This window comes from Branchiostoma lanceolatum, chromosome 10 (assembly GCF_035083965.1).
Source record: "Branchiostoma lanceolatum isolate klBraLanc5 chromosome 10, klBraLanc5.hap2, whole genome shotgun sequence".
NCBI lineage: Eukaryota > Metazoa > Chordata > Leptocardii > Amphioxiformes > Branchiostomatidae > Branchiostoma > Branchiostoma lanceolatum.
This window is the reverse complement of record NC_089731.1, coordinates 18704529-18731081: the sequence shown is the minus strand read 5'-3', so window position 1 is coordinate 18731081 and position 26553 is coordinate 18704529. Positions and strand designations below refer to the sequence as shown.

Sequence of the window (26553 nt, the reverse complement as noted above, 5' to 3'; positions counted from 1 at the left end):
TGCGAGTGTGTATGTATGTTCATATGTGCATGTGTCTGTGTGAGGGGGGTTGGGTGTCGTATGACATTCATTCATATTAACGTTCATGTCGGAAAGAAGCTTATGTCTTTACGTTAGCTGAATGATATACGTGTACCATTGGTATGAAAAATGCCAGTCTTCGCCACCGAACAATAACAGTGTGGTTTATGTATCTTTGGTGAGTTCCACAATAAGGACATCCAATCCATAAACATATCACATATGCAAGGAAATGGGAAATGTTTTAGTTCAAGGATAAGATTAACAGGAAAACACACGAGTGCTTCAAATAAACCTTACGCTAACAAGGCCATAAATAACTGCTGGCCTTGTTACACCCACACAATTACTGCAGTTCCGTGCTGGGGGAATAATTACTGAAGAAGCAGCCCCAAAATTGATCTCAATCCATAAAAATAGAGATTAATGACCGCAGTCTTTTGAATTTTTTTTAGCATGATCAGACATAACTACAATATTTGTTCATCTAAAGGTCGACGCTGTATCTGCATGGTCGTACCACCGTATGCATATAACGCCCAAGATATCAAGTTCATATATGGAGACTTGGACAGACAAAAAAGCCTTATGATATGTCAATTGCATGTTCAAACAAATCTGAATCTGGGTGCTCCTGTATTCGCAATTGGAGGCCAGAGTAAGTCGTTTGTCTTACTGATGTCGTTGCAAGGTTACAAAAACATATTGCATTGCAAGAATTGTCGCGTAAGTGGATTAATACAAGTATCACATTTAACACAGCAGTCTACAAATTCAATATCTACACAAATTATGACTGATACAATGAATGCCAACACCACGTCCTCTGTTAGAATTCATCTGGAATGATAAGAAAAAAAAAAAATGTTGTGTTTCCGGTTACCTGACCGACCTTAGCGAGAACCCGCCGGCCCTAGCATTCTTTAGGGTCTAACACATGCAAGGGTCATAAAATGTCTGTTCTTTTTGCAAATTTTCTTTCGGACTTCCTGTAACGTTGGGTAACATAAATTCGGGATTGTTCCGATAATGGTTGACTGAAATCAATCTAGCAGAACAATAAACCATTCTTTTTTTCTATTATTCTGTCAGTATCATGTACTATCTTTGCACTAATCATATATATGGTAGATTTTGTCTCTAGTCGTGCTGACACCATAATATTTCAACTTGAAACTACCGTCCGCCGTACGCACAATGACGGTGCTGTCGGACAGGGGTGAACATTAATTCGGGAGAGAAGATTCGTCTTGAATATCTTACCGCTAATAACATTTTATACAGCAGCTATTCGTTCCATCCTTGACTTGAGGAGAGTGCTATGAATATAGACGTGTCCAAGTAAAAAAAAATACACGAAAAAACGGCCGTACCGCACACATCAGGCCTCCGGGAACAACCCGTGTGTTGAGTCGGTAGAACGTTACTCAAAGTCGATCCCCACAGTCATGGAAATTTGTACATTATTCATCGGGGCGTTAGCTGGATGCCGTAGAAATGGTAATACTACTATGTCCATGTGTTTCTGCTTGTGCTAAGAGCAAACTTTGAGGAAAATATCGCCATCAGTCCACTATCACACACAACATTTGGACAAAAATGTGTTCCTCGCAACCGTTTGTCGTCTGCCGAATAGCAGGATTCTGGGTAACGAATATGGCGGCGGGAAAATTCACCGTAGTGCCGTAGCCATTGGTTGTAGCAACAAAGAGGCGTTTTGATGATTAATCACACCTAGAGTCCAGTTGTAGGTTAGCAAAAGAGATTCTAATAAGTTGTATTGTAAATAATTGTGTTGAGCAGGAAGCGGATGTGACATTTGTCTTATAAACCAGCGAACAGCTATGTGTAGTATAATTCTCCCACGAAGCCCTCAGACTGTGACAATAAGGGACGGAGAGTTTTTGACGTAGCCAACGTCTAATGCATGGTTATCGAAGCTTTTCAGACAGTGTTCTGAATACGTTAGTCTGTCAAGTTTGCATTTCTAGCGGTATTACTGATGTTGCATCTAGCACATATCCCTTAATACCCCGTTTTCGAAAAATCCCGAATTTAAGTACCCCGCGAATTTATGTTACCCAACGTTACATTACACTAAAGAAATACTGCACTTGCTTGTTCAGTTTATGGATATTCTTGATATACTTATTTGTGTGATTACCTATGATGTTAAGAATACCAGTGTTCTGATGCATTTCAGTTTGACATTGTCAAAGTGTATTTGTTGGATGACTTCGGCCAAAACCTCCACAAAAATAATGAAAAAGAATCCCTACCTACTGAACTTATTTTTTCAGGGATGTAATCGGAAACACAACATTGATTTTCCTATGCCATAATAGTCTCCACTCCTACAGCTGCTATAAGCGTCACAAGATGGCGCTAGAAGTTCCTATGGGTGCCATGGGTACACTCGCATCAACTGTGGAGCTATCTATCAACTACATAAGAGACTCATCATAACTTCTAATGTCTGTTTCATTTCTCAAGGAGCGTTCGCATAGTCACCGAGGGACAATAAGAACATCAGAATCCATCTGCACCTTCAAGCTGCCATGTTTTTTCTCTGTAAACGTGAATGTGGCAGGTCGTAGTGATTGCATTCTCTATGTGTTTTACAATGTAACATCTACTAACATAATTCCACCAGGGTACACAATTCTACCACCCTGAAAATATACGTCCAAACAAATTTCCAACCCAACGTCCTCCAGTATAATGCACGTCTGTAATCTGAATTGTGCATGGCCGGGGCGGTGCGCTAGGAATCTCTCAATCCTCCTGTTTACAAAGTGGCGGATTTATGTAATCCACGGGATTGATGTTTATAAAGGTTACATTATCATCGTTGTGATATGTTCAAACTGCTGCCGTATCTTGCTATCTTTCACATTGATACAACAGCTTTTTTCCAAAACGTCAATGGTTCATGGTTCTATGTACGCATGCGCAGCGAGGGAATGCATTATTGGTAATATGCCAAATTCAAGGCTCTTGTGAGACGTATGTATCAAGTCAGGGGCCTTCGCCTTTGACATCTTACGCACAATGCACCTCGTTGCGCTTGCGTACTTGGAACTAGGAACGTCCTTATCAACAAATCCATCAGATCTTTCGACTACAATACAGAGCAGGTGGCACCATGGCACTCGCTCAATATAACCTTGCAAGTTATACGGGTAGCCATGATCTTTAAAAAAATTGCTGCTACAATGAAACATGTTACACGGGCCTCTTAACAGTACATACCTATGGTCTCCTCCCTGGGATTGTACCGCGCATGGTTATAGGGTGACTGGTAGTAGGAAGAGAGATGCCGAAGCAACTTTAATCGCCGACGACCAACAAGTGCTCCTTCTTACAGAATGCCAGTGTGAAGCCGATGTCTATGATTTCGTCTGGACGTGCGCTCGTGGAGAAATTTTGTTTAAGTCTCAAAGATGTAATCTTCATCGAGGGAACAAAGGCCTTATTTTGGGTCTTCCTCACGATGTCTAATATGCCCTAAAACCCTTAATCTTAACCACCACGTACGAACGGATCCTTGATGCATCTCTTCATATGCTCCGTTGGGATCCGACAGACTCTTGTAGCACGACGTTCTGGCAGGCTCCTCCAGACTTCATGGCCAAAGCTGGGATAAGAACAGCATGAAGAAGAAGAATAAGAAAAACAAACTTGACTATTTAGAGTTTTTTTGTTAAAACCATGTCCATTTCATAGACTACATGATCCACTCTAACAAGTCATCCCCGAGTTCCTGACTTCATGACAGCGATATTCGTTTCCTGCATTCCTGCGGGAACAAATTTCGACACGGGCCAACTCAGCCTGCGGGAATAAATTCGGACTCGGGCCAGCTACGAACACACATCAATACAAAAAAAAAGAGAGACTGAAAATAATATAGCTCCGTGTTTACGAAGTAAAGAAACCGTTTAAGGAAATGTATATTAAAGTTATTTGAGTACATCTTATGCATATGGAAAACGTATACATCTTGATGACATTACCTTCACTTCCGGAAATGAATCTGACGTAGTTGGAAGGGAACAGGCCTATCCTGCCCCTCAGGTAACCCAGGCACCAGCCGCCATCTTCCCCCTCCAGCACCTCGATAACATCGTCCACTTCAAGGGTCAGTTCATTGTCTTCTCGAGGCCGATAGCCATACAAGGCTCGGGCATATCTCCTGTCTTAAAGTAGAAAATTCACATTTCACTAAGTTGTATATTATTGATAATTTCAGAATGAAAAACAGCGTCTATTACAAATGTAACGTTACTATGTGTTCCACGGACATGGCCCCTCAACGTAAGACCAAATATGTTTCATGTTTACTTGAATAAGAAAAGGTTGACTGGAGTGATGTTTGCACTTCATTCAGGTCGGTCTATACAATACATTGTAAGGAAAAGGCTTCTTTCTCGATGCATGTATTTTATGTTCTACAACGACTTAACCCTATAACATATACACAATAATACATACTCTATTGTATATCACTTTATAGTTTTGGTTAGATACCTGTGCATCCAGTTTCTTGTTGTGAGTAACTGTTATCTTGCGAATCACTGCCCCTAATAAGTTAACCTTGGGGTAGGCACAATGACCTCTATGTTTTATAGGAGTCTGCTCCAATTAAAACCATGTCAGCAAATGTCAAACCGCTTACCTTTCTTCCCTAATGATCTGCGAACGGTGTTGATGCCACCGTATCTGGATGACTTCGTCTCAGGTTTGGCTGTAAAAACATTGTCAGTCAAAAGTTGCAGAAAATTGTTTTTTGACACAAAGGATCTATTTTGATTGTATCAAAAGTAAAAGAATATATCTTAACAATATATTTAACACTGGTGAGGAAATGTCGTGGGAAAATCACGCATTTATTCGCAGCTGTGTATACCATGTCTACCAGCATAAAGACTTAACAAGAAATATTGATCATGGGTTGTTTTGAGAGTCTTTGAATACTCGAGGGACGCATCTGGAACCGTTATGTTTGTTCTTATCGACTTTTAGAGACAATTCTATGGTACTTAGAGGGCATAAACCCTCGCACTGAGAGGTCCATAAAGAAATCTGGGTCTTGGGAGCATCTTACGACCTTCTGAACAAAGTCCCACGTTGTAGATTATGAAGACTTCAGGGACAAGATAGCTGTTTTATTTCCCCAGACAATTGACATATTGGGATAAAAAGTAAAAATTATAACCCCAACGCAAAGTTCTCCGGATTAACGAAACTGTTCTAACAGCTGAGGCGTAATCTAGTTAATCCAGAGGATTAAGAGTGATTGACTGCCATTTCTCAATAAACGAGCATTTCATCGGTTCCCAAATGAACCACTTGAAACGAACAGTTCGTTATCTCAGCCATCTTTCCTTCTTATTGCTCCGGAAAAGATCATTAAGTTTTGGGTGAGCTAGTTTATGTTTGTACTTATTGGTAGTAACTATCAGTAATGTCCTCTCAGGGTCAGGATAAAATTAGTATTCTTGTTGATGATATGTTGAAGAGCTCGAAGCAGTTGGTCACAGCCTAAAATAGATTGGCACTTAGGACTAGGTTACGGTCTTAAAGAAATGCTTTAAAATGTTTGTCTTCTTTGTGATTTCGGCTGAAGTTATTCAACAAATGCATTTTGGCGATGCGAAACTGAAATGTACCAGACAATGTTATTTTGAACAGCACATAGCACTTATACAGATATAGATTGTACAAGAACAAGTATATCAATAAACTGAACAAGGGAGTACAATGTTTACGACAAACCTTACATCAACTGTTCAAAGTCTTTATCCGTCAACAGTGTGTCAACTACAGGAAGACTCAGATGACAGGAAGACTAAAATTATATGTTTCCTTTGCCAGCGGGCAACCAAAAAAGGCTTAGCAGGTTTTTGTAACGGTTGGTGGGGTAACCGGAAATACAACATTTTCCCTAAATCTACGGTCTGCTTTTACCGGGCATTGCAGTGTATGGCGGCGGCTCCTTGTCTTCCTCTACCCCTCCGTCTCCCACATCAGGCTCCCTCCTTCCCATGTTGTAGTAGAATGCAAACTTTTTCTTCTCCTTCTGTCTTTGGCGTCGCCTGACGAGGTAAGCTACCAGGCCCACACACACCACCAGCCACAGGAGCCCGGCAGTCAGCCCAACGATCACTGCGACTGTTGACGCACCAACCCGATCCCTCAACCCTGCAGCACGTACCAACAAGCGTCACTACAGGCACAGACTGCACTGATGAACAGACAGGTCGTGGAAACGTCTGCAGAAGACTAGAATAGGGTTACATACCGAAGAAAACCATGTTCAAGTCACTACAGCTGGATTACCAACTGGATTCACCACAAAGCTCTGCAATGGTAAAAGAAAAGAAAAGAAGAAGCGATACCTCCCCATGAATTAGTATCCTCTTTTATTGACCTCATGAGCTGGGCTGTCTGTCATGTCCTAGTTTTACCACCTCTGAACTCGACTTCCTGTCAATTTGGCATGTTTGACCTTTACGGTGACGCCATCTCCCGACTCACGCACTTTCTTCAACACTACTGACAATGTAGACAAATAACTACGAACACGCAAGAATGCAAACATCCAGACAAACACACAAGAACACAAAAGCTCAGATACACATAAAACAAAACATCCGTACACGGAGGGAAAAAACAAAAACGAAGTAACTAGTCCCTTTATTCCCGAAAATAATTTCATCAGGTTGGTATAATATAGGATATAGGAGGTTCTTTGTACACAACCAGGTATAGTTCTCACCTGCTAACGTTTCGATGTCTATCAGACACCTTCTTCAGAGCTTCTGACTGGAGTGCTGTTTCTCACCGCTATAAGTAGCCGATGTAGGTGGCGCTTTTGCGGTGAGAACACTGTCCCAAATGCGGCTGAGTTTGTATCCCCCCTCGTCTCGGTTCATCACCGGTGTTGTCTTCACAAGGTCACAGAAAAGACAAGCACAACAAGGAGACAAGAAATCGGCAATCACCGACCACATTGCCAGACACAACTGCATCATTGACTGGGAGGGGGCCAAGGTCATCGACAGAGAGGACAACAGACGCACCCGGTGGATTAAGGAGGCGGCCTGGATAAGGAAGACAACACCGGTGAAGAACCGAGACGAGGGGGGATACAAACTCAGCCGCATTTGGGACAGTGTTCTCACCGCAAAAGCGCCACCTACATCGGCTACTTATAGCGGTGAGAAACAGCACTCCAGTCAGAAGCTCTGAAGAAGGTGTCTGATAGACATCGAAACGTTAGCAGGTGAGAACTATACCTGGTTGTGTACAAAGAACCTCCTATATCCTAGTCCCTTTATTGTATTTTAGGACATAGACTTAAGTCTAAAGGAATGTTTCTTGGGAGATAGCAGCTTAAGTGCTCTTAAATTCTTTGAAGGTACAATCAAAGGTACCGCCAGCTTTCAGTAGTGATCAATAAGACCTAAGATTACCTTTAATGGTGAGTGCTGTGGACCGTGTGCTAATGTCCCCCACACCGTTACTTGCTTTGCACAGATATGTCCCCGTGTCGTTCGTCTGGACATTCTTCAACTGGATGGCTCCGATGATGACATCACGTGGTACCGTGCCAACGTTACTGCGCATGAGTAGTCCGTTCCTGGACCACGTGATGTTAGGAGGAGGGTTGCCGTCTGCCACACACTGTAGAGTGACGCTGTCTGACACCGTGGCCGTCACGGGCTCGGAGATGCTGATGATGGAGGCAGGGTCTGTGAAAAAATAATAAAAATATGAAAATATTGAAACATGACAGTAAATGATTTGACAAATGTCAGGTATATGCATTTACCTTTAGCACGCTGAAGTAGCCGCTTTGCATCCACTTCCCTTTTAGTTACAGAGTAAGGCAGCAGGGAGAAGGTTAAGCCTTGATCGTACATAGGTCATCGGGCCTATTGAAATAAAGTTTATTTGTAACCTACAAACATCCTGTAAGTATACTGTCTCGTACGTACTCGAGTAGTTCATCCAGTCAATTTGATCAAGCTTTCTTTCTATCTTTTTAAAGAAACAAAGAATGATATAAAACACTCACAAAGAACTTTCATCCTTAAAGTTGCACTTGAGCTTCGCACGGTATGGCCGGCCACGCATGCGTAAACACCAGAGTCGGTCCTGCTGATATGACGTATTTCCAGGGCAGGAGACTCCAGCGTTCCCCCAGAGTACTTTGTGTTGTATCTCAGGGAGTCGATGACTTCGCCATCTTTTTCCCAATGTAGTGACGTAATATTGGGCCTAGCGTTCTTCGCTGCGCATGTCAGGACACCGGACCTACCCCAGGCCGTGATGTAGGGGTCGGACGGTCCGACTTTGACAGTAGGGGGTACTGCAAGGTGGAAAGAATAATGATTATTGGTATGTGTGATAAACAGGATAAAGAGATTATCATGAAGTTTCATCGGAGTTGGTAAATTATATAATAAGAAATTAAATTGTTCTCCAACTCAAAATCCCGTCTCTCTGGAAGGGGTCAACATTTTGTACACTGAACCCGACTGCTTTGTGAGAGGAGTGAAGAAGGCCAATATACACCAGGGCACACCAACCTTCTCTCAACCAGGACGGGGGGCGGTACCGACTTCCGACAAGCTCTGACCCAGTGCTGACGTCACATGTGCGGAAAAATCACGCGTCTACAGCACTCGGGTCGGATAGCAGAAGAAGACCGAGAGATTCGTTCCAAAATTCCGGTGAATCAATTTTTTCTACTTGGAAAACAGTATGACTATTCATTAGGATTAAGAGATGTAAACATTTTCCAGCTGTCAGCCTGCGGTAAGTTTAAGTCAGTCATCTGGTGACAGGGTAGAAGGTCAGTGCATTATCGACTCTAAGAAACATGTGATTCGAGAAACTTGCTAGGCGACAATTTCATCATCAACAGTTTGTACTGTACTTGAACAACCTTGTACGTTGTAGAGACAAATAGGAAAAGATAGAGAGCTAACCAATTCTAGGGATATGGGCTTTATCTGAAGTAGACTGTTAATTGATAGCTGGATAATAGCACTTTCCACAACTAATATTAAAGGAGAACACGACAGCGTTCACCTACATTAAACCGCTTGAAATAACGTGGCACTAAGTCGACAGTTTTCAGCAAAGCTCGATACGGCAATGTCATTTTCAATCACCTAAAACTGATTGCAGAAGGTTCCCTTGCTCGAATTGGCACCTCTATCATTTAGCTTGGCGACGTTTATCAAGATAATTCACGTCACTAAGAATAGCAAGCCTCTCAACAAGTCTGGGCCTCTGAGAGGTGAGATGACCCCCATCAGTCAATACGTCCATCAAGGCTCTGCCGGTGACATCAGATGGACTATCTCCTTACGAACGACCCGCATGTTTGTCTAGATAATCCGGGTGCCATTAGGCGTGATAGCCCAGAGGGCGGTCAGCCTTCAATAGCCATTTCACAGAATACAGCCCGCTAAACCTCTTAGAACAAAGGTTTCTCGTTGTGACTCAAAGAAAAGGAAAGAAACTGCTTTAAATGAACATTACGTTGGCACAGAATGGGCTCATCAGTAGACCGTTGCTGTGCCCCAAACTTGTGGAGAGGATGGATGTATATGGTAAATGTTTGTGATAAATGATTACGGACAGTTACGATCATGATATTGATGAGCAGTTGCAACATTTGACAGAATTATATGTCCATATAGAACGCAGTTATTTTTCAAAGCCATTGCTGACCTGACAATGTCGTGTAGGTTCTGGTCACTTTATTTTGGTCAATCTGGTCACTTTATTTTGGTCAACCTGGTCACTTTATTTTTCGTCAACCTGGTCACTTTATTTTGGTCAACCTGGTCACTTTGTTTTAGCCATTCATTTGCAATCCGATTATTATGGCAAAGTCTTCGACGTTGTTCAGTACACCCCCCCTCCCCACATTCTGGTCAATTCCGTAGAGGTTTTGCAAGTCAACATCCTCCCCGTTCATTAGCACCCACTGAAAGAGGCATCAGCAAACTCAATCTGAAATTCCCTTGGGTTAGGGGTGCTCTAAATGCAAATGAGCAACTGATGCACTTTGGTCCCAACGGCAAGCTGAGCGCTGGCCTTTTAGCGGGTGAAGAATGGAGACCACCAGTGTTACACCCATGTTACACCAGAAGCCCGTGGTAAAGGCCCATGGTACTGTCAGGGGCGTGTCACGTGAACTTTGACTTCCAGGTCACGCGACTACTCTCAGAGCTTAGGAAAGATGGCGGGTGCCTTCTGAAACCTTCTCACCATAACTTCTATCCCTCGCGGTAACCGTTCGTTTCTCTACGGTCAACCACGTAATTCTTTGTTGACCAACGTTTAGGGATACGTATTAGAGAGACAATACCTTCTCACCTAGACTTATATTCCAATCAGGCCGCCCCAAACATTGACGGGTCGATGTCTAGATTGCCTACGCCTTATGTGTACCCATTGCGTTGTCTCATTAAGCGACCTGGCAAGTCTGTTGCTGCATATATTTGGAAAGAAGTGCTGCTCAGCAACCGAACATTATCCCAGGTAAAATAAAAGCAGACCAATCGACCACAAACTTGAAGAGTGTCGCGGAATATTGTCTGAGATATTTCACCAGAAGACCGAAGTTAATGGCCTCTCCGTTTTATAACCTTTTATTGAAAGTGATGTATTGCATTGAATGACCAATTTGCACAGTAGAAGGGCGCAGAACAATTATTGCGCAACGCCTTTGCCATTTAGAGTGGTGCATTTCATGTAGATAAAGGCCATCTATGTCACCGAACCTCTTACACCATACCAGAGATTCTACTTTTACAGTATTCGCTTCATTCCCCCAATCAAACGAAAACTTTGTATCGATAACATGAAATTATAAATCTCTTATCATGAAAAAGATTCCAGTTTGTTTGATAATACTAATCAAGGCGCATTTGTAAGGAATATAATGCTGAGATGTTTGTGTTTCGGGGGTTTAACTGGTAAGGCCCGGGTGACAAACGTCGTGCGCATTCTTGGGATAGTTATGCATGTGTCCAGCAAAATTCGTCTGTTTTGTTAAAGAAAAGACTATCTTCGATCTTTGTAGGCGGTTGGTTCTGTCGCAGCCTGCTTAAAAATTCTACGGCATCAAAATCGTACGGCGACCTACGACGAATACGACCGCGCTACAAGTTGAGTCAGTTCCAACATAATCCCATTATATTGAAATTTGAAAAGATTACTATCATGCTACAGACAGCCTTTACCAGCTGACACCAACTGTTTGTCATAGAAATCACTGCACTGGATGATGGCGCAGCGCATATTTTTGGTTGATGTAGTGTTTTTCCCTTTTAAGAGATCAGTTACGTTCTGGACGAAGGCATCATCAACCCGTCAGTAACCCTACCGGTGTGACGCCAAATTTCTGCCCCGCCTGATTGCTGCTCCGCAGGGTAGTACGCGTGCTTGTAGTTACGGTTTAGGTTGGGGATAGGTTTAGGGTTCGGGCTAGCGGTTAGTGTTACGGTCGAGATAGCGTTAGCCTCCACAGCACGACCCCCCTCCTAAATTCCGATCAGACTTCTGCTTGAAAATTTCCCCACCGCGAGAGTGTGACAAACTTCTCTCGCCTTAGATAAACTGGAAACCCACTAGCAGTGTTTGGGCATTTATTTGGTAGGGGCAGAATTTGGCTTCACACCGGCGGAGATGGAGAGGTGCTGGAGGATTACCCAGGCAGTGGTGTTGAAAACTGCCCCGCCCACAGCAGCTGAGTCCCGCCAGGCGCAGCTGGACTTGACGTCCAACTAAAATCCGATCAAACCTGTTTTACGGTCCGGTCGGTAGGACCAGACTTATGCGCTGTCCATATCGATTAGTGGGAAAACTGTTCGGCAAAAAACGCCAATGGAAAATTGATTTTTCAATCATAATCATCATGCTTTTTTGCAAGTTTTTTTATGACATACTAGGCTCATTAAACCAGTCACACATGCATATAATGAAATCCGTCTTGAATATCATTAACGTACACGCTGCCGTGAATTTTGAGCCGTCAAAAAAGACCAGATTTTAAGAGACAGATTACCACGGCTGGTAATAGAATCGCACGGTCGTTTCTGGCCTGGTGACCCTTAAACCCCAAGGTCATATGAGAAGGGTGTCCAAGATTCCTCCAGAATACTAAACCATTTTGATCAGCATTACATTTGCGTGCACAGATTCCATCACCGTTGTCGCTACATTATGTAAATAATGAGACGAAACTTTCGAAAGTGACACACGGACGCTTTCAGTTTCTGCAAATTTTGAAAGCAATCGCCCATCGCCTTAAATGGGTCTCGAGGGGCTTAACCCTCGACCTTAATATCCATAACTTTTACTTTTATTACTCCTGTTTGACGAAGCCTTAATGGATTTTATTGCATCACTGATGGGCTTATCATCTTCATAAAACCGACACTAATGTTGTTTTTCTTGCAGGAATGCCCCGTAGAGCATGGATTGATAATGGACGCTTTCTTACTAGATCATTATCATCAAGCATTCAGCTGACTCGATATATAATGAAGAGTACATCCCTTTTGCTGACTTGCTTTGCAAGCAAAATTAGGCGTCAGGGGAACTAAGAATAACGCTATATTGATTATGAAAGAAGATCATATCATATCTTTTTGAAGCGACGAAATTGCCTTTATGGCCAAGATAAATGTCGCGTTTCGGCGTAAGCACTCTAAGTAAAGAAAGATAAACCGTTTTTGCTGGTAATAAATGTTGGCAACGTTTCAACGCATGTCCATCTCTATAGAGCGGGCATGATTCGTGATTTCACCTTATTCAAATAGTTCTAGGAAGGTATTTGTTTCTATAATTTTGGATAGTTTCAGTTTCAAACAGTGCTGACTTGAATAGATCCGACTTATTCCAGTAAAAATATGTCTGTTGTCTATTCCAGTATACGAGCAGTGTCCACGTGCATACACGTTGGCATAACACTTTTCCCTGTGTCTCCAGCGCCCTCTAGCTGTAGCTTCGTTATTGCAGCAACTTTATCGCTTGGCCACTTCCAGTTGGGTAGTGTATGGAGAACATCCTCCGGAGGTACGATTTGTTAAGAATTCATTCCTCAAATGTGTTCACCTTTCTCCACGCCGAAAAGTATATTAGATTCGGTGTGTAATTCTTATTTGTTTCACCAGACATGTAGTAAAGAAATAACTTTACCGTCTGCACGGCCAGCCGAAGGGCGTGATCAATCACTGTAAATCGATCAGTCCGTGAATAAACACGTCTTCACACCACATTACTCAAACAAGCTCAAACTAGTCAGACAGCAATGCCCATCTAATACACAGACGACGGACGAGTTTCAACGTTAGGCATGAGTGATTGCAAAGTCGGACGTATTTTTGAGTCATCTGTAAACTTTCTGACATCCGTCAGGAGCCCATGAAGAGGAACTTGGATTTCCCTCAGCTGTAGACGCCCGTTGAAAGGATTCGTTTTTGAGTGTTTTTGCTGTCAACAGCTGCGTATATAAGTCAACGAGTGATTTGACGACTGTTTTGACCTGTACGGGTAGGGAGGGGATGCTTAAACTGCAATGTCACGTCGCCCTCGAAGAGGACTATGGTTTTCTTCAGCTGCAGATCTGAACGGCCGTTTAAAGGATTTGTTTTGGAGGGATTGCTGTCAGCAGCTGCGCTATGTGATCCTTTAACGTCATATTTATCATTGTCATCTTTTGCAAGTATCAATCAATGGTGCATATTAACGCGTCTAATTATTTTTGTCGCACTTTCTGTTATATACCGTTATCATTATATCAAATATACTTTTTTTGCTTAATTCATTCAACCTGTTTATTTACCAAAACGTCGGACAATTCATTTTCCATTGCATACGGAAAAGAAGCTGAAGGGTCCTTAAGCAGAAATACTTGTTAGAATAGATTTAGAATAGCCTTTTTTCACCTTTGATTCATCTGTGTCTTTTGGTCTTCTTGCATATCATTGTTTTGCTTTGTTTGCAATTAGCTCTCGGACATGAATTTGCAATGAAGAAGTTATATAAAGTTATGTATTCATATCAAGGTATACGTTTTTTTTCAATTCATGATCATACTTGTGAAACATTTGAAACGACGACAACATGTCAGTAGCTGTCACCTCCATTAACATTAATCCGCTGGGTTACATAAATCCGCCACTTAAAAAAAAAAACAGTGGGGTTAAGAACTCTCTAGCGCATCACCCCGGGCATGCGCGGTTTAGATATACAGTCCTGCATTATACTGGGGGACGTTGGGTTGGAGATCTGTTTGGACGTATCTTTTCATGGTGCCAGAATTATGTTAGATGTTACAAACTAACGCGATTGGAGACATGCCTTTACAGCAAATGTAATTACCGAACTTTGCCTCTATCCGGTGAGTCTGTGCACAATCGTCTCTGACATGAAACTTTAATGGTAACCACCCAGCCACGGCAGCGATACAAAAACGTCTTCGCACTGATTAACACCGAATCCCCTTCTTGGTTGACATACCCTTGAACCGTTGCTCTGAGTTTCGACCTTAGCGGAGAAATATGTCTTAGATCTGTTCGTTTCTCATTCCATGTTGTTATAAGGAGCGGGGATGAAAACGGCCGTATAGAAATTGGCTCATCGTTGGATCATTTTTACCCCATAATGTAGTCGTCTCAATGTCGTGTGGGTCAATTGAGAAAGCCGATATAGTTTTATGTTTGAGTTACTAGAGTCTGTGGCAGTTGCTGAGACTTGTATCAGCTGCCAGCTGTTGGCCAATGTCTTGTAGGAAAATATGGAACCGTTGTCAACAGAGGTTGAAATCATAGACTGAATCAGTAGTAAATAGCACAGATAGTGAATGCAAAATCAAGTCAAATTACTCTTCTGGATTCATATTTGGTAAGTTGAAAATTAAGCGTACTGACGGAAGAATACGACTCAGAAATGGTGTACGAGTTTTTTTTTTTGGCCTTTCTACTTATTCGAAGTTATCAATCTTCAGGGGGTGGTTCTGATGCCCGGAAGAGTGATAAACCACCATGGATGCTATTCTGTTCTCTCGATCCACCAGTATATGATTGCAAATTATGCCTCTCAAGAGAGAAGTTAGTTATGATGCTGCCACGCAACAGCAAACTCCTCGAGCTTTGAAATCTAGTAATATGACATTTAGAAAGACCTCTGTATTGTAGTAAATATATCTTAGAACAAATTTTAAATTTGCCATAAGCTCCTGGTTCCTGTATGAATGATGATTCGTAATGGTAATTCTTAATTTACAAACGACTCTCTTTAGGGCCAAATGCCACTATAACACGTCTGCGCTTAGGGCCACTCTCAACGCTGTAGCCTTTTTTTTGTAGAAGCCCTTTCCTTGGAAAATGTCAGTGAAAGCTTAGAATTCTGAATCAGAGTGCAGACCTTAGTGTAGATTTTCATGGTAAAAAAGATTTAGGTCCATATTTAAGGCCATTAGAAACCCATAGTTTGAAGTGGTCAGTCCCTAGCCTAATGTCGTCGTATTCAAAATTGGCCATCATTTTGAAACTTGGGCTCTCGTCGTACTTTTCCGCCGTGTAGAAATAGTTTGGACTTTTGGACTTTTTGAACCGGGCTACTGTGTGGGGCAAGTTGTTATGACCTGGAATATTCACGAATGAGAATATGACACCCATGATCTGCTTAACTTTTTTAAAAGATTATCATGAATACAGATTTCAATTACTGTCCTGTTGTCGGAGACAGTTGCAATCAAACATGGCGGACACTTACCCATGATCGACAGCGTGACGAAGCCGTCCGCGACCCCTGACCCTTCAACCATGACCGAGAGCACGTACGTCCCGTCATCCTCTAGTTTGGTCCGTTTGATTCTCAAGGACGCTTTCCCGACAAGCTCCACTCTGCCAGCGTAAGCTCTTTCCACGTCGCCCTTCCCGGACATCGGGTAGTACGAGTAAATTAGCGTTCTCTTGGCTCTATCTTGGCGATCTAGTTTGAACCACGCCACGGATATGACCTGGTTCTTTGTGGTGTAAGTCGCGGGGAGGGTAACGGGATCTCCAATCACGGCTTTGACCGACTCCGGAATGGTCAACCCGATATCGTTTTGTCCAGCCGTCCCTGCAAACAAGAACAGAAATTCATCAAGTTATTCGGACAATACAAATCCAATTCCTGGTCACAAAAGCCGGCGAAAACCGTTAAGCAAAATCGACTTCCAGACAATTTTTATCAAAATTGAGACGGCAGGCGTCAAACTACCTACATCTGGCCCTGACATGGTTAATATTTCATCGTGATTATACGTGCATTTCCCTCGACGCGTGTTTACCCTTGGAGGGCATGAATATGCAGTATAGTTCAGCTGCCGTAACGCGATAAATCCTTCCTTTGGTACAAGCAGGGGAATACGTGCACATCTTCTGTAGGGAAACTCTAACAAATAAAGCCGTCAAGCGCTATCTGTCAGGCTGAGGAAGATTCTTAATTCAAGATATCGCTCCCACTTTGAGAGGAAATTACTCCCTCTTAAAATCTTCTAATGCATACAAATGACAGGCATTTGGCAGGTGTGCGGAGTTCTTTATTCATGGGTGTGTGCAATCATGAATCTTACCACAATCATGACTCTGTGTGTTAAATGTGTGTGAGTGTGTATATGTGTTTGTGTGGTTGTAAGAATACATATATCCTTGTGTGATTGAATGTGTATGTGTGTTTATTATTTGTCTGTACTGTATACAATTGTGTGTGAGTCTATGCGTATCTTAACTTGTTACCTTCGTAAGTGGAGGTATTGTATAATCAGTTAGTGTGTTTGTTTACGCCAAAAATAATTACTCAAGCAACTGGATAAAGTTTTGAAACAGTCAGACGTTTCAGACAGTATCCACTGTCTTTCGTCAGTGTGTTTGTTTGTCCGCAGCCAGTCAGGACGCAAGCAGAACTGGTGGAATAGGATATTTCGAGAATTGGATATCTGGTTTTGGGTCTGCCCGTATGTTGTAGATATGCAGGAAGTTATTACTCTATGACAACACCCAACATGTCTGGGCGTTAGAAATACCCATTTAAAGCTTGTTAATTTCTATGTATCATTCTATTTAGTCAGGGTTGCCCATCTTAAAACGTATTATGTGGAACATATAATGCATACATACTACAATTACATACAATACTAATCATACACAAAACTTGACAGACTAGACCTCTTTATTACGAAGGACTGATGCCGCATTACAAAATACCTCTCTATTCATCATTGCATTTTTTCCGGGGTTTATCCAGATTACTGTAATGGCGAAATGTTCGCGGTGATTTAATTTCGCGGTAGGGAGAAAATGGAATGTTCGGGGTTGTTTTGGGTTCGCGTTTGAAACAATAGTAGCGCTACAGTCACACAATAGAACCACTTTTCGTAGTGGTTTTAAGTTCGCGATAAAGAGTTCACCGCGAAATCCGCGAACATAAGACCACCGCGAACATTTCGGCATTTACAGTATTTTAGATTCATATCGGCATTGAGAAGTTTTGCCGACTGTTGAGAATTCAAGTTTTTATCTTTCCATAAACACGATGATTCATAATTCATTTTCACCAAACTTATTGTAGTAAATATCGACGTGCAAACCAGCTTAATCGGGAACTGTTGCATGATTTAAAATGACAATAAAATTTATCACATCCTGACGTTAATACCACCTAGTTTCCTACATGAAAATTCATGAGCAATTACTACAACGGTAAATCAATATTTTCTCTTGTTTTGCAAGTCATCATTAAGTTTATTTGAGGCAGCAAAAACAAGGGTGAACGCAAAAACGTTGAGGGGTGTAATTTTTCTCAATCAGTTAGCAATTATCATGCTTTAACTCTACGGCAATTTACTTCAAAATCCGAATTCAAAATTCCAGCGTTACAACTTAGTAGTAAAATCTTTTCTCCTTTGGTTTTGAACATATTTCGCGATGAGCAGCACGTTTAGGGCATAAAGGAAGGCGGCGTTAGCAATCTGACTTCAAAGAGTGCTATCCACTCATGAAGATAATGTGCACGGAAAATTCAAGGGGAAAACGCGGCGATACGAAGAGGATAAAGCGTAGGTAAATCAGTGCTCTCTGTGACGCTGTCTTACAGATGTCGCCTAATAGACCTCTAGAGAGATAGATAATGATGAGCTGATGACCCGAGAGAAGATTGTAGTGACACGGTGTTGTCTGTGATCTCCGGTTAACGGGAATAAGCCGCTTCGGTCCGACAGCTGGCAACGTTATCGATTTTGTCTTACCCTACCCTCATCTCACCAAAGCTGTTCTCTCACGGCGTTTCAAAGTTTTCCCCCTTTTATTTTCTATCTCCTTTCTGATGTGTTTACACAAGTCGGAATGGCGCCAGCAGGCTATTGCTAGACCATGTTAAGGATGGAATCGGTAGACTGCGTTGCGTCAGTTTTATCCTATGGGACTATCAGAGAGAATTTACTGTCTTGTTTGAGCAAACTTTCCCGTGCTTTGCGTGCGTCATTTTGTTCTGCCAAACGGCACTGGCATCAATCTCTCTCCACGTCCTTTCGTTTTACCACACCGCACCCCATTCCATCGATTTGCACATAATTTGGTTTCAGTCCTTCATCTACAAATGAAAACTGTAGAACGTCGTTCTCTCCTCTTCAAATCTCTTTGTACTCTCTTCGCTCCGTAATGAGCGTCAATGAACGTTTTCCTCTCTGGTTGATTGAAGTATCCATCCACAGAGAGGAAGCTGTATCTAGTAGTTTTTCTGTGACCCAATTAGGGATATCCTTGCGACGGAAATGAGCGGTTTATGTACGTCGCCGGGATGAAACGTACCTCCCTAATGCGGGACCGTAAAAGGGACGACATCCGTGGGTTGTCGACAGCGCGTCTTGACAAATAGGACTTAATCAAAGTACTAATCCCCGGGCTGTTTTCCGCAGACCCGATAACAACGTTAGTCTTAACAGACGCGCGATTCACATAAAAGAACGGTGACGTCGGCGACGGTAGACCCGGCGCAAGGGGACGACGTTGAGTCCGATTGATGAGTCATTTGAACGGGTGTCTCACTAGAACTGCAACCTGTTAGCGACCTCGCTGCGACCGAGCGATTTGACAAAGTGCTCACCGAATTTCATACTAGATAAAAAAAAAAACTAATATTTTACGCTTTGTGTGTTTGTTGTCCTTTCTAATCATACCGTATTTTGCATGATATTCCCGTTATAAAGTCAAGGGTAACACAAATACACTTTACGTCGCAGCGAGGTCGCCAACAAACGCAGTCCAGTTAGTGAGGGAAACACGCGTTTCCACCAGACGGCGATGGCGCAGCGATCTCACTACGACCAACTGTGTACCTCTTGATTTGATAATTGGGATATGATGCACAATGCAAACGTATGACAGAAAAGACAACTAAACACACAAAGCGTAAAAAGAATCAATTTTTATCTCTGAAATTCGTTGTGCAATCTGTGGCGACCTCGCTGGGACCGAGCGATTTGACACAGTGCTCAACGAATTTCATCCATGAATCTTTTTACACCTTCTTTGTTTGTTGTCTTCTTTAGTCATGCTTGTGCACATGATATTCGCATTATAAAGTCAAAGTTAACACAAATACACTTTACGTCGCAGCGACGTCACCAACAGGTCGCGTCCCAGCTAGTGAGACACGCGTAAGGCCCATTTGTTTCACTAGATGGCGATCGCACTGTAATCTCGCTGCGACCAATCGGATGTGTGTAATCCTTGATTTGATAACTGGTATATGATGCACGATGTAATAGTATGGCTTAAAGTTCAGCAAAGCACAAAAAACGTAAAAAGTAGCTCTTAATCTACGAAAGTTGTGAAGCAATCTGTCCAATCTTTGGTCCCAGTCTATAGAAGAGTAGTGCGCAAAACATCCGGCATGATTTGCTTCTCGCAAAAGCTCAATAAATAATGAGCCAGGGAAGGCGGTTACGGAAACGCTGCTGACTTCATTAGAGGAGTCTCTTGTGATTTGTTTGAACCAGAACCCATGTCGGGCGCGTTCTCGCTTAACTGTTCATCATCGATCATCAGTATAGCATCCGGAGTTACATATGATGAATGGCAGTCAACGTGGAAATCCAGAGGAAATACTATGTGCGCGCAAAGTTAGGGCCTAGTCACACTTGTGGTAGAATCGCCGTACAGTATCGCAAACTGAGTGCATTCTTGGAATAATCGTGCATTCATCGTAGAAAGTTTAACTGTCTTGTTACCAAAATGGCTGTCTTAGATCCTTGTCGGTGACAGGTTCTGTCACAGCCAAATTAAAAATCTTACACATCGCGCGACGAACTACGACAGATGTGACCGCACTGTTAGCTTTGTAGTCTACTTGTACAGGCTCTTATTTCTTTGGAATCAGCACACTATTGTTATATATATCACGTTTTCTTTTTCGTAAAATATATTTTTTAAGCATATCTAGGCCCCCATTCCACTGGGACCGCTCTCGCCGCGCTCTCCCTGCGACCTCAATTCGATTTTAGAAGGCATTCTTTATTGATAAGGCTCGTATCAGTTTTGGGGTGCCCGAAGGATGACGTCCATATGTTCAAATCATTATGGCCAACTAATCACATCACGCTCTTATTTTTTGATAGTTGACTCGAATTGACAATCAGGAAACTGGCACTACTTTACTTAAGGGGGAAATGTAATATCCCTGGAGATTTGAGTTTTTGTCCTTTGAGATTCTCTTCCGGACGTTCTAAGCAAATAATAGTTGACCTTTGAAACAGTCGTCATGTCAATAACTAGGGGGCTGTTATTTTGCCCCTCCCATCTTCTCTTTGGATGTTGTAATTTAGAAGCAATTAAACGAAACATGTTTTGGGAAATTGCGTGACGTGAATCCGAAAGGGTATTAGCGTTACTAGCTATCATATTATGAAATAGATTAAGGATCCTAGATCCTAATAACGCACATCCAGGGATGACGTTGACGGCAGATAAGATAATCAAGGAGGGTCATGGGAAACATTTCAAGGATTCTAGAGGAGAAAAAAGGACTTAAACAAAGAAATTATAAACTACATCCAAACAATGATGGATAGGGACGCCTTACATCGCTAACATTCCATCGGATCAAACCCATGAATGCAGAATAAAATCGGTTGATAGAGTAACAAAAGCAGCAACTTTTTCCGACAGCACATATCCAAATCATCGATGTTGTTATCGCTGTCTGTATCAGTATCTACATCGTCCCTTCGGCGTGACACACTAGCTAGCGCTTGATGCAGTTATTGCGCATCGCCGCTTTCTGGTTTCTTTATGTTTTTTAGACGATTGTGTTAACGTCGGCAATATGCGTGTCAGAAATGATATTCTCATTGTCAAGTCGCCTCCGCAGCGTGATTTTATCAACGTTTAAAAAGTACATAATCTGCTGACTAAACTGGCAAAAAAGTTCAGTATTGCTAGACCTCGTGCTTCCAAAGATTTTTCTAAAGGGATATATGTAACGTAAACGATTTTTCCTTTAAAACTGACAAACAAACTTCAGAAATATAGTATTTCTACAGCGACAAGAGTCAAAAATCTATACACCATGCTGCAAAAATAGTTCTAAAAAGGCATATGTAAAATAAACTATTTTCCTTCCAGAACTGACCAAAAACTTCAATAATAAAGTATACCTACAGCTACAAGAATAAAATCTATACATCATGCTTCAAAGATAGTTCTGCAGTGACATATGTAACGTAAACGCTTTCCCTTCAGAAATAGACCAAATATTCAGTAATATAGTATCTCTACAATGACGAGAATAAAATCTATACATCATGTTTCAAAAGATAGTTAGTTCTTAAGAGACATCTATAACGTAAACAGCTCTTCTTTCATCTCTTTAACAGTAAACAGTCTTGACAGCACTTTATTCCCGCTCCTGTTTCCGCTAATACATCAAGCAACCTCACGGGGAAAAGTTATGATAACGGTGCCCCCGGGTAGTTTGAAGGCACACCCAGAAAACACGATACCATCTCCCCATTGTGTGAACGCCGATGAAATATTCGGTGCGAAAGAGCTGCTTGGCAGTGGCGTTGACATCCCTATTTCTCAACCCTCCTTGAGAGACAGGCCCCGCTGCATATTTTGATAGCTATGTCCAAAATATCTGCCCGTCGATCATTTTCACAAACGATGAAAAATGCGATAAGGGTAATGGAAGACCTGTGGGAGATCTGGAGAGGGACCTTTCGTCATGTAAGGTGCTGAACGGGATATCAGATGAAGACATCAGTTGACGAGTAAGCACTACCTTCTGTTGAAGCGTCGCTAAAAGCACCCCATGGGGCTATGTAGAATGGAGTTTGTGTGCAGACCGGGCTCAACTCAACTGGAACCTTAATGCACCAGCGATGGGGACATCTCTTATGATTTATACGCTTTGAAAACTTCAGAAAGATATCTACATTTTCTACTAATAGATCTACGTGTAGCAAGCAGTGAATATTTTCCAAGTTGCAGTCTTTTCAAAATCCTACACTTTATATAGACGAAATGGTATCAGATATCATTTTTGATTTTGTTTAGAATTTATATCTGTACATCGGGACAGCGTCACCTCTAGCCGCGCCGCCACCTCTCATACTTAGCACGGTGAATAGTAACGTAACGTTAAATGCACCCTGCGTGCTGTAACCATCACTCAAAGACTCCCCCGACCAAGTCCCCTTTAAACTAGATTTGCGCCGTAAATGCTGATGTATCTTCCTCCCAGCGAAGATCCAAGCTCTCTCATTTCGCCAAAGTGCGGGCGGGATTTAGAACTAAGTGGAGCGTGGCCGCCCAGGGTACCGAAATTTTCCTCGTTATTTTACGCATCAAGCCCCCATTCCGTAGCCAAAACCGAGTTATAACCAAGGCCGTGATGAGCAATTTGGAATCAGACACACATTCATAACAGTGAAGATGAGATCAAACTCTCGGCGTTGTTATCAAGCGAGAGGTCGCGTGGAAGCGTTCAAAAGAGGTCCCGTTAGTTAAAAATCTGGTTGACATTACCGTGACCCCTGGGTCGTGGAAATATCGGATTATGTTAATCAGTCTATCCGTTATGCCTCTCAGAGGAGGCATTTCTTCTAGGAGGGAAACATACACCATATTGCGTATTGGAGATTATATTGAATTTAGTTCGGGTCTGGGAAGTCTCAAGATGCGTCTTGGGGATAATGTGACACAAAAATCCATACGTTTCCGTAAAAAGTGTAATGGAAAGGGTGATAATTATCTGTGTGATGTTGGAATCGAATCAGATATTTTCACAGTAGGGTGAAGTCATTATTTCCGTACACGAAAATCCGAGAGAATTTTGATATATACCACCCCATAGGGACAAACGTACGTCAAGAAGGGAGAATTAACAGAAAGAAACGTAGCACGTTGCTAGTCATCTAAAGTTTGTATTGTATTTTAACTACGTGGTACAACACATTCAATGTTTAATTTTTGTCACGATGTCCCAGTTTAGATTTGAATGCATGCCATTAATCCAATCATTTCCCACATTTGAGAAGCAGACCTAAATATACAAAACACACAGAACGTTTTGCTATTCCATATTCTATTAGCAGGTTCGTAGGACAATTTTGGCATGCGTAAGGGCTCGGTCACATTCGGCGTACCGTAGTTTTACGACAGCGAAATTGAGGGCATGCTTTGGATAGTGCGGATATGTTAAACCGGACCGGGCTGTCTTGTGGAGGAAAAGAGAGTTTTAACGTAAGATTCTTTTCGACTATCGGTTCTGTCTTTGATTCGCTAGATTCACTTAAATAAATGTTGCACTACAAATGTGACCGCCTTTACTGGACTGTACTAACTCTAAAGAATTCTATATCAGAATTCTGAATCAAGTAAGGTACAGGCGAATACTGGGTTAACAAATGCAAAGAGATGAAATAATAAGAAGCGTCGCAAAATATTTCCGTGTCTTCTTCGCTTATATACAAAAAGGTCGTTGCATTCAAAAGCGAAACAAGCGGATCATGATAGCGTTAAATGAGTTCTTACCTTGCCACCCTAGGGCCAGGCCAAACGCCAGGAACAGCCGAAAATCCATTCTAAGTTAATGAGAACAGCGGAACCTTCAGCTGCGGTAAAGTAGAAGGATTACTGACCAACTGTTGGCCCGTCTACTGATATCGGTCCGCCGTGTCTCTTCGATCCTATGTCCGTCCTTAGTGCTGAATGGCCATCCGTTTTACTACCGAACTACATCGCGCCTGATCTGGTGTTACAAAAGCAGGATGTCTTGATTTCTATCTGCGAACACGCCTGAGAAAATAGATGATATTGTTTTTTTATCAGTGAATCTCCTGATGTCCATTTATGTTTGTGACGGTAGTTGGTTCCTGTCTTCTTGTCCTGGTCGTGAGTAGAATCTTGGCACGTATATCTGCTTCGCAGAGCGTCCGCGAGTCAGAGTGGCTTAAGTAGTAGCGCTCAAGTTGCTCAGTAGCCCATGAGTCGGGATTCAGCGCCCTAGAGACACTGGCTCCTAGTCTTCCATCACGGTGCGTGGATAAGTGACAGACGCTATCCAACCATGCATCGGGGGGGAATCCAGATGTGGCAAAGAGGCGACCGGCCGACTGCTAACACGCAGCCGCTAACACGACCGACAAAACTCTCTTAATGCTTCCTGTAGAACCTCACAGAAGTTAAATCCCACTAGAGAGGCGGCAGTCTCAGAATTTAGCTACTAGAGCACTTGCCTGGTCACCACGCTCCGGAGTTCGCGGTATATGAGGGTCTTTTGGTGGTAGAAAAAACACCGGACCCCTGCGCGAGGTGTACCGCAGGGTGGGCGCGTCGGGAGCGGTGCGGCTCAGTGTCGGGCGCCGATCCACACGGGGAGCCTGGCGAGCAGGATCCGCATCACTGGCGGTGAGTCGGGAGGCTGAGCATGGGGGTTTTGAGTCAACCGCGTGCCTTTTTGTGTGTCCCGAATCTGAAACTCAAGTTACCACGTGCATAGCTTTAGATTTGTAAGAATTATGTAGGTGGAGAAATCTGACAAATAGCTGCTATTTGTTAAGTCTCGGACATATATTAGAATTCGTTGCGGTATTGAAGCTGAAATTATTCTTTTTTTAATGAACATTTTTGACTGTCATACACAAAAAGATTGGCAATGTTACTTACGATGCTTTCAGTAGGGAGTCAACCGAAAATGTAGCAAACATCATTTCTGAGTGACGGCAGAGACTCATCAAACGTATCAAGAAACCGAATCCTGCGGTGAAATGTTTTCGGAGAGTTTATTGGACCCTGATACACTCCATGGCATCATAGTAGTCTCTTCCTGAGCCAAGGGGGCGACTAACCGTACTTCCGTTTACTCGGAGGTACGTGATATTAGGTGGTACAAATCTCCCAGCTTTAGGAACAAGGAACAGGACATTTTAAATCCGTTCTGTGATTTTTGTCTCAGGAATAATGATAAAACCCACGGCAAGCATTAGAGCTGTGCGTTGATGTATGTCGAGAATGAGGTATGCCCGGGTGAGTTTGTCGTTATCTCATCTGAAGCGCCAGGATGTTTCTGGATGCAGACAAAATCCAGTCGCCGTAGGCAAAGCTTTTCTCAGTCACGGGAGGAAGAAAAATGAAGTTTCTACCAAAATAATTTCATGCTAGGTACAAGTAACTGATCTGTGAGCTAATTCATAGATATATCCACTGAAGATAGTCTGGAAGAATTGTTTATTCTGATTATAACATGGCTACGATAAACTCACGCTACCTAGAAAATTCACAGCATAAAATTTGATCTTTACGCATATCTTAAAAACCTGCGTAAAGGTTCTATCTCTTCATTATAACAGTGAAGAAAGAGAACGTTGTCTTTACGGATGCTTTTATGTATGCTTTAAGGTCGGGTTTTGTGCAGTGATTGATAAAAATTGCGTACTTGGGCTTGAGCACCTGCATCGTCAGTGATATACGAACTGATGAAACTTTATACGGCGTGACTGATGGAACGTAAACTGATGAAAACCTGCGGTGCAGAGTTCGTTAGATGTCGGATTCCACTTAAGGGTCATCAGAAGTAAGCAATGTGGCATTGATTGGACGACGTGAAGTTCAGAGCGGCAAATGTAGCCCGTCCGAGGTTACCCCTAAGCACATCGCTCTCCCTCCCATCACCTGTTTGATAGAAAATCGATTGAATCATAGTAGGACGTCGGTTTGCAGTAACTCCATCATTGGAGAGTAACGTCACTGAAAATGGAAAGGTCTCGACCTCCTATCTCAAACCAACGTGGATATCCAAATTCATTTTCTATGAAACCAAATTCCCGGGAAGAGGTTGGTCTTAGGAATTATGGCCTTGTCCATGTTTATAGGAGAAATCTGGCAGATTTGTGGCTTTTTAGAGAAAAAGGATGGTTTGTGAATGTGGGTGTTTGGGTACTATGTTTGT

At 42.4% G+C, this 26553-nt stretch overlaps 1 protein-coding gene across 1 annotated transcript; it reads right to left on the bottom strand.

The window, feature by feature from the left end:
* Positions 1-159: 159 nt before the first annotated feature.
* LOC136443420 (protein amalgam-like) lies at positions 160-24996 on the bottom strand. Its single transcript, XM_066440645.1, has 8 exons — positions 24138-24996; positions 15832-16182; positions 8105-8398; positions 7500-7778; positions 5992-6225; positions 4700-4768; positions 4038-4220; positions 160-3658 (listed from the first exon to the last, which is right to left on the bottom strand). The coding sequence occupies exons 1-8, from the start codon at positions 24184-24186 to the stop codon at positions 3582-3584; spliced, it is 1536 nt and encodes a 511-aa protein (XP_066296742.1). The 5' UTR covers positions 24187-24996; the 3' UTR covers positions 160-3581.
* Positions 24997-26553: the final 1557 nt, after the last annotated feature.

Excerpts from the sequence above, each read along its gene's own strand:
- LOC136443420 (XM_066440645.1), bottom strand. The coding sequence starts at position 24,186 with ATGGATTTTCGGCTGTTCCTGGCGTTTGGCCTGGCCCTAGGGTGGCAA. Across the intron at positions 6,226-7,499 it reads CACAGCACTCACCATTAAAG|GGTTGAGGGATCGGGTTGGT; the intron begins GTAATCTTAGGT and ends TACGTGCTGCAG. Across the intron at positions 4,769-5,991 it reads GCCATACACTGCAATGCCCG|CCAAACCTGAGACGAAGTCA; the intron begins GTAAAAGCAGAC and ends ATGTTTTTACAG.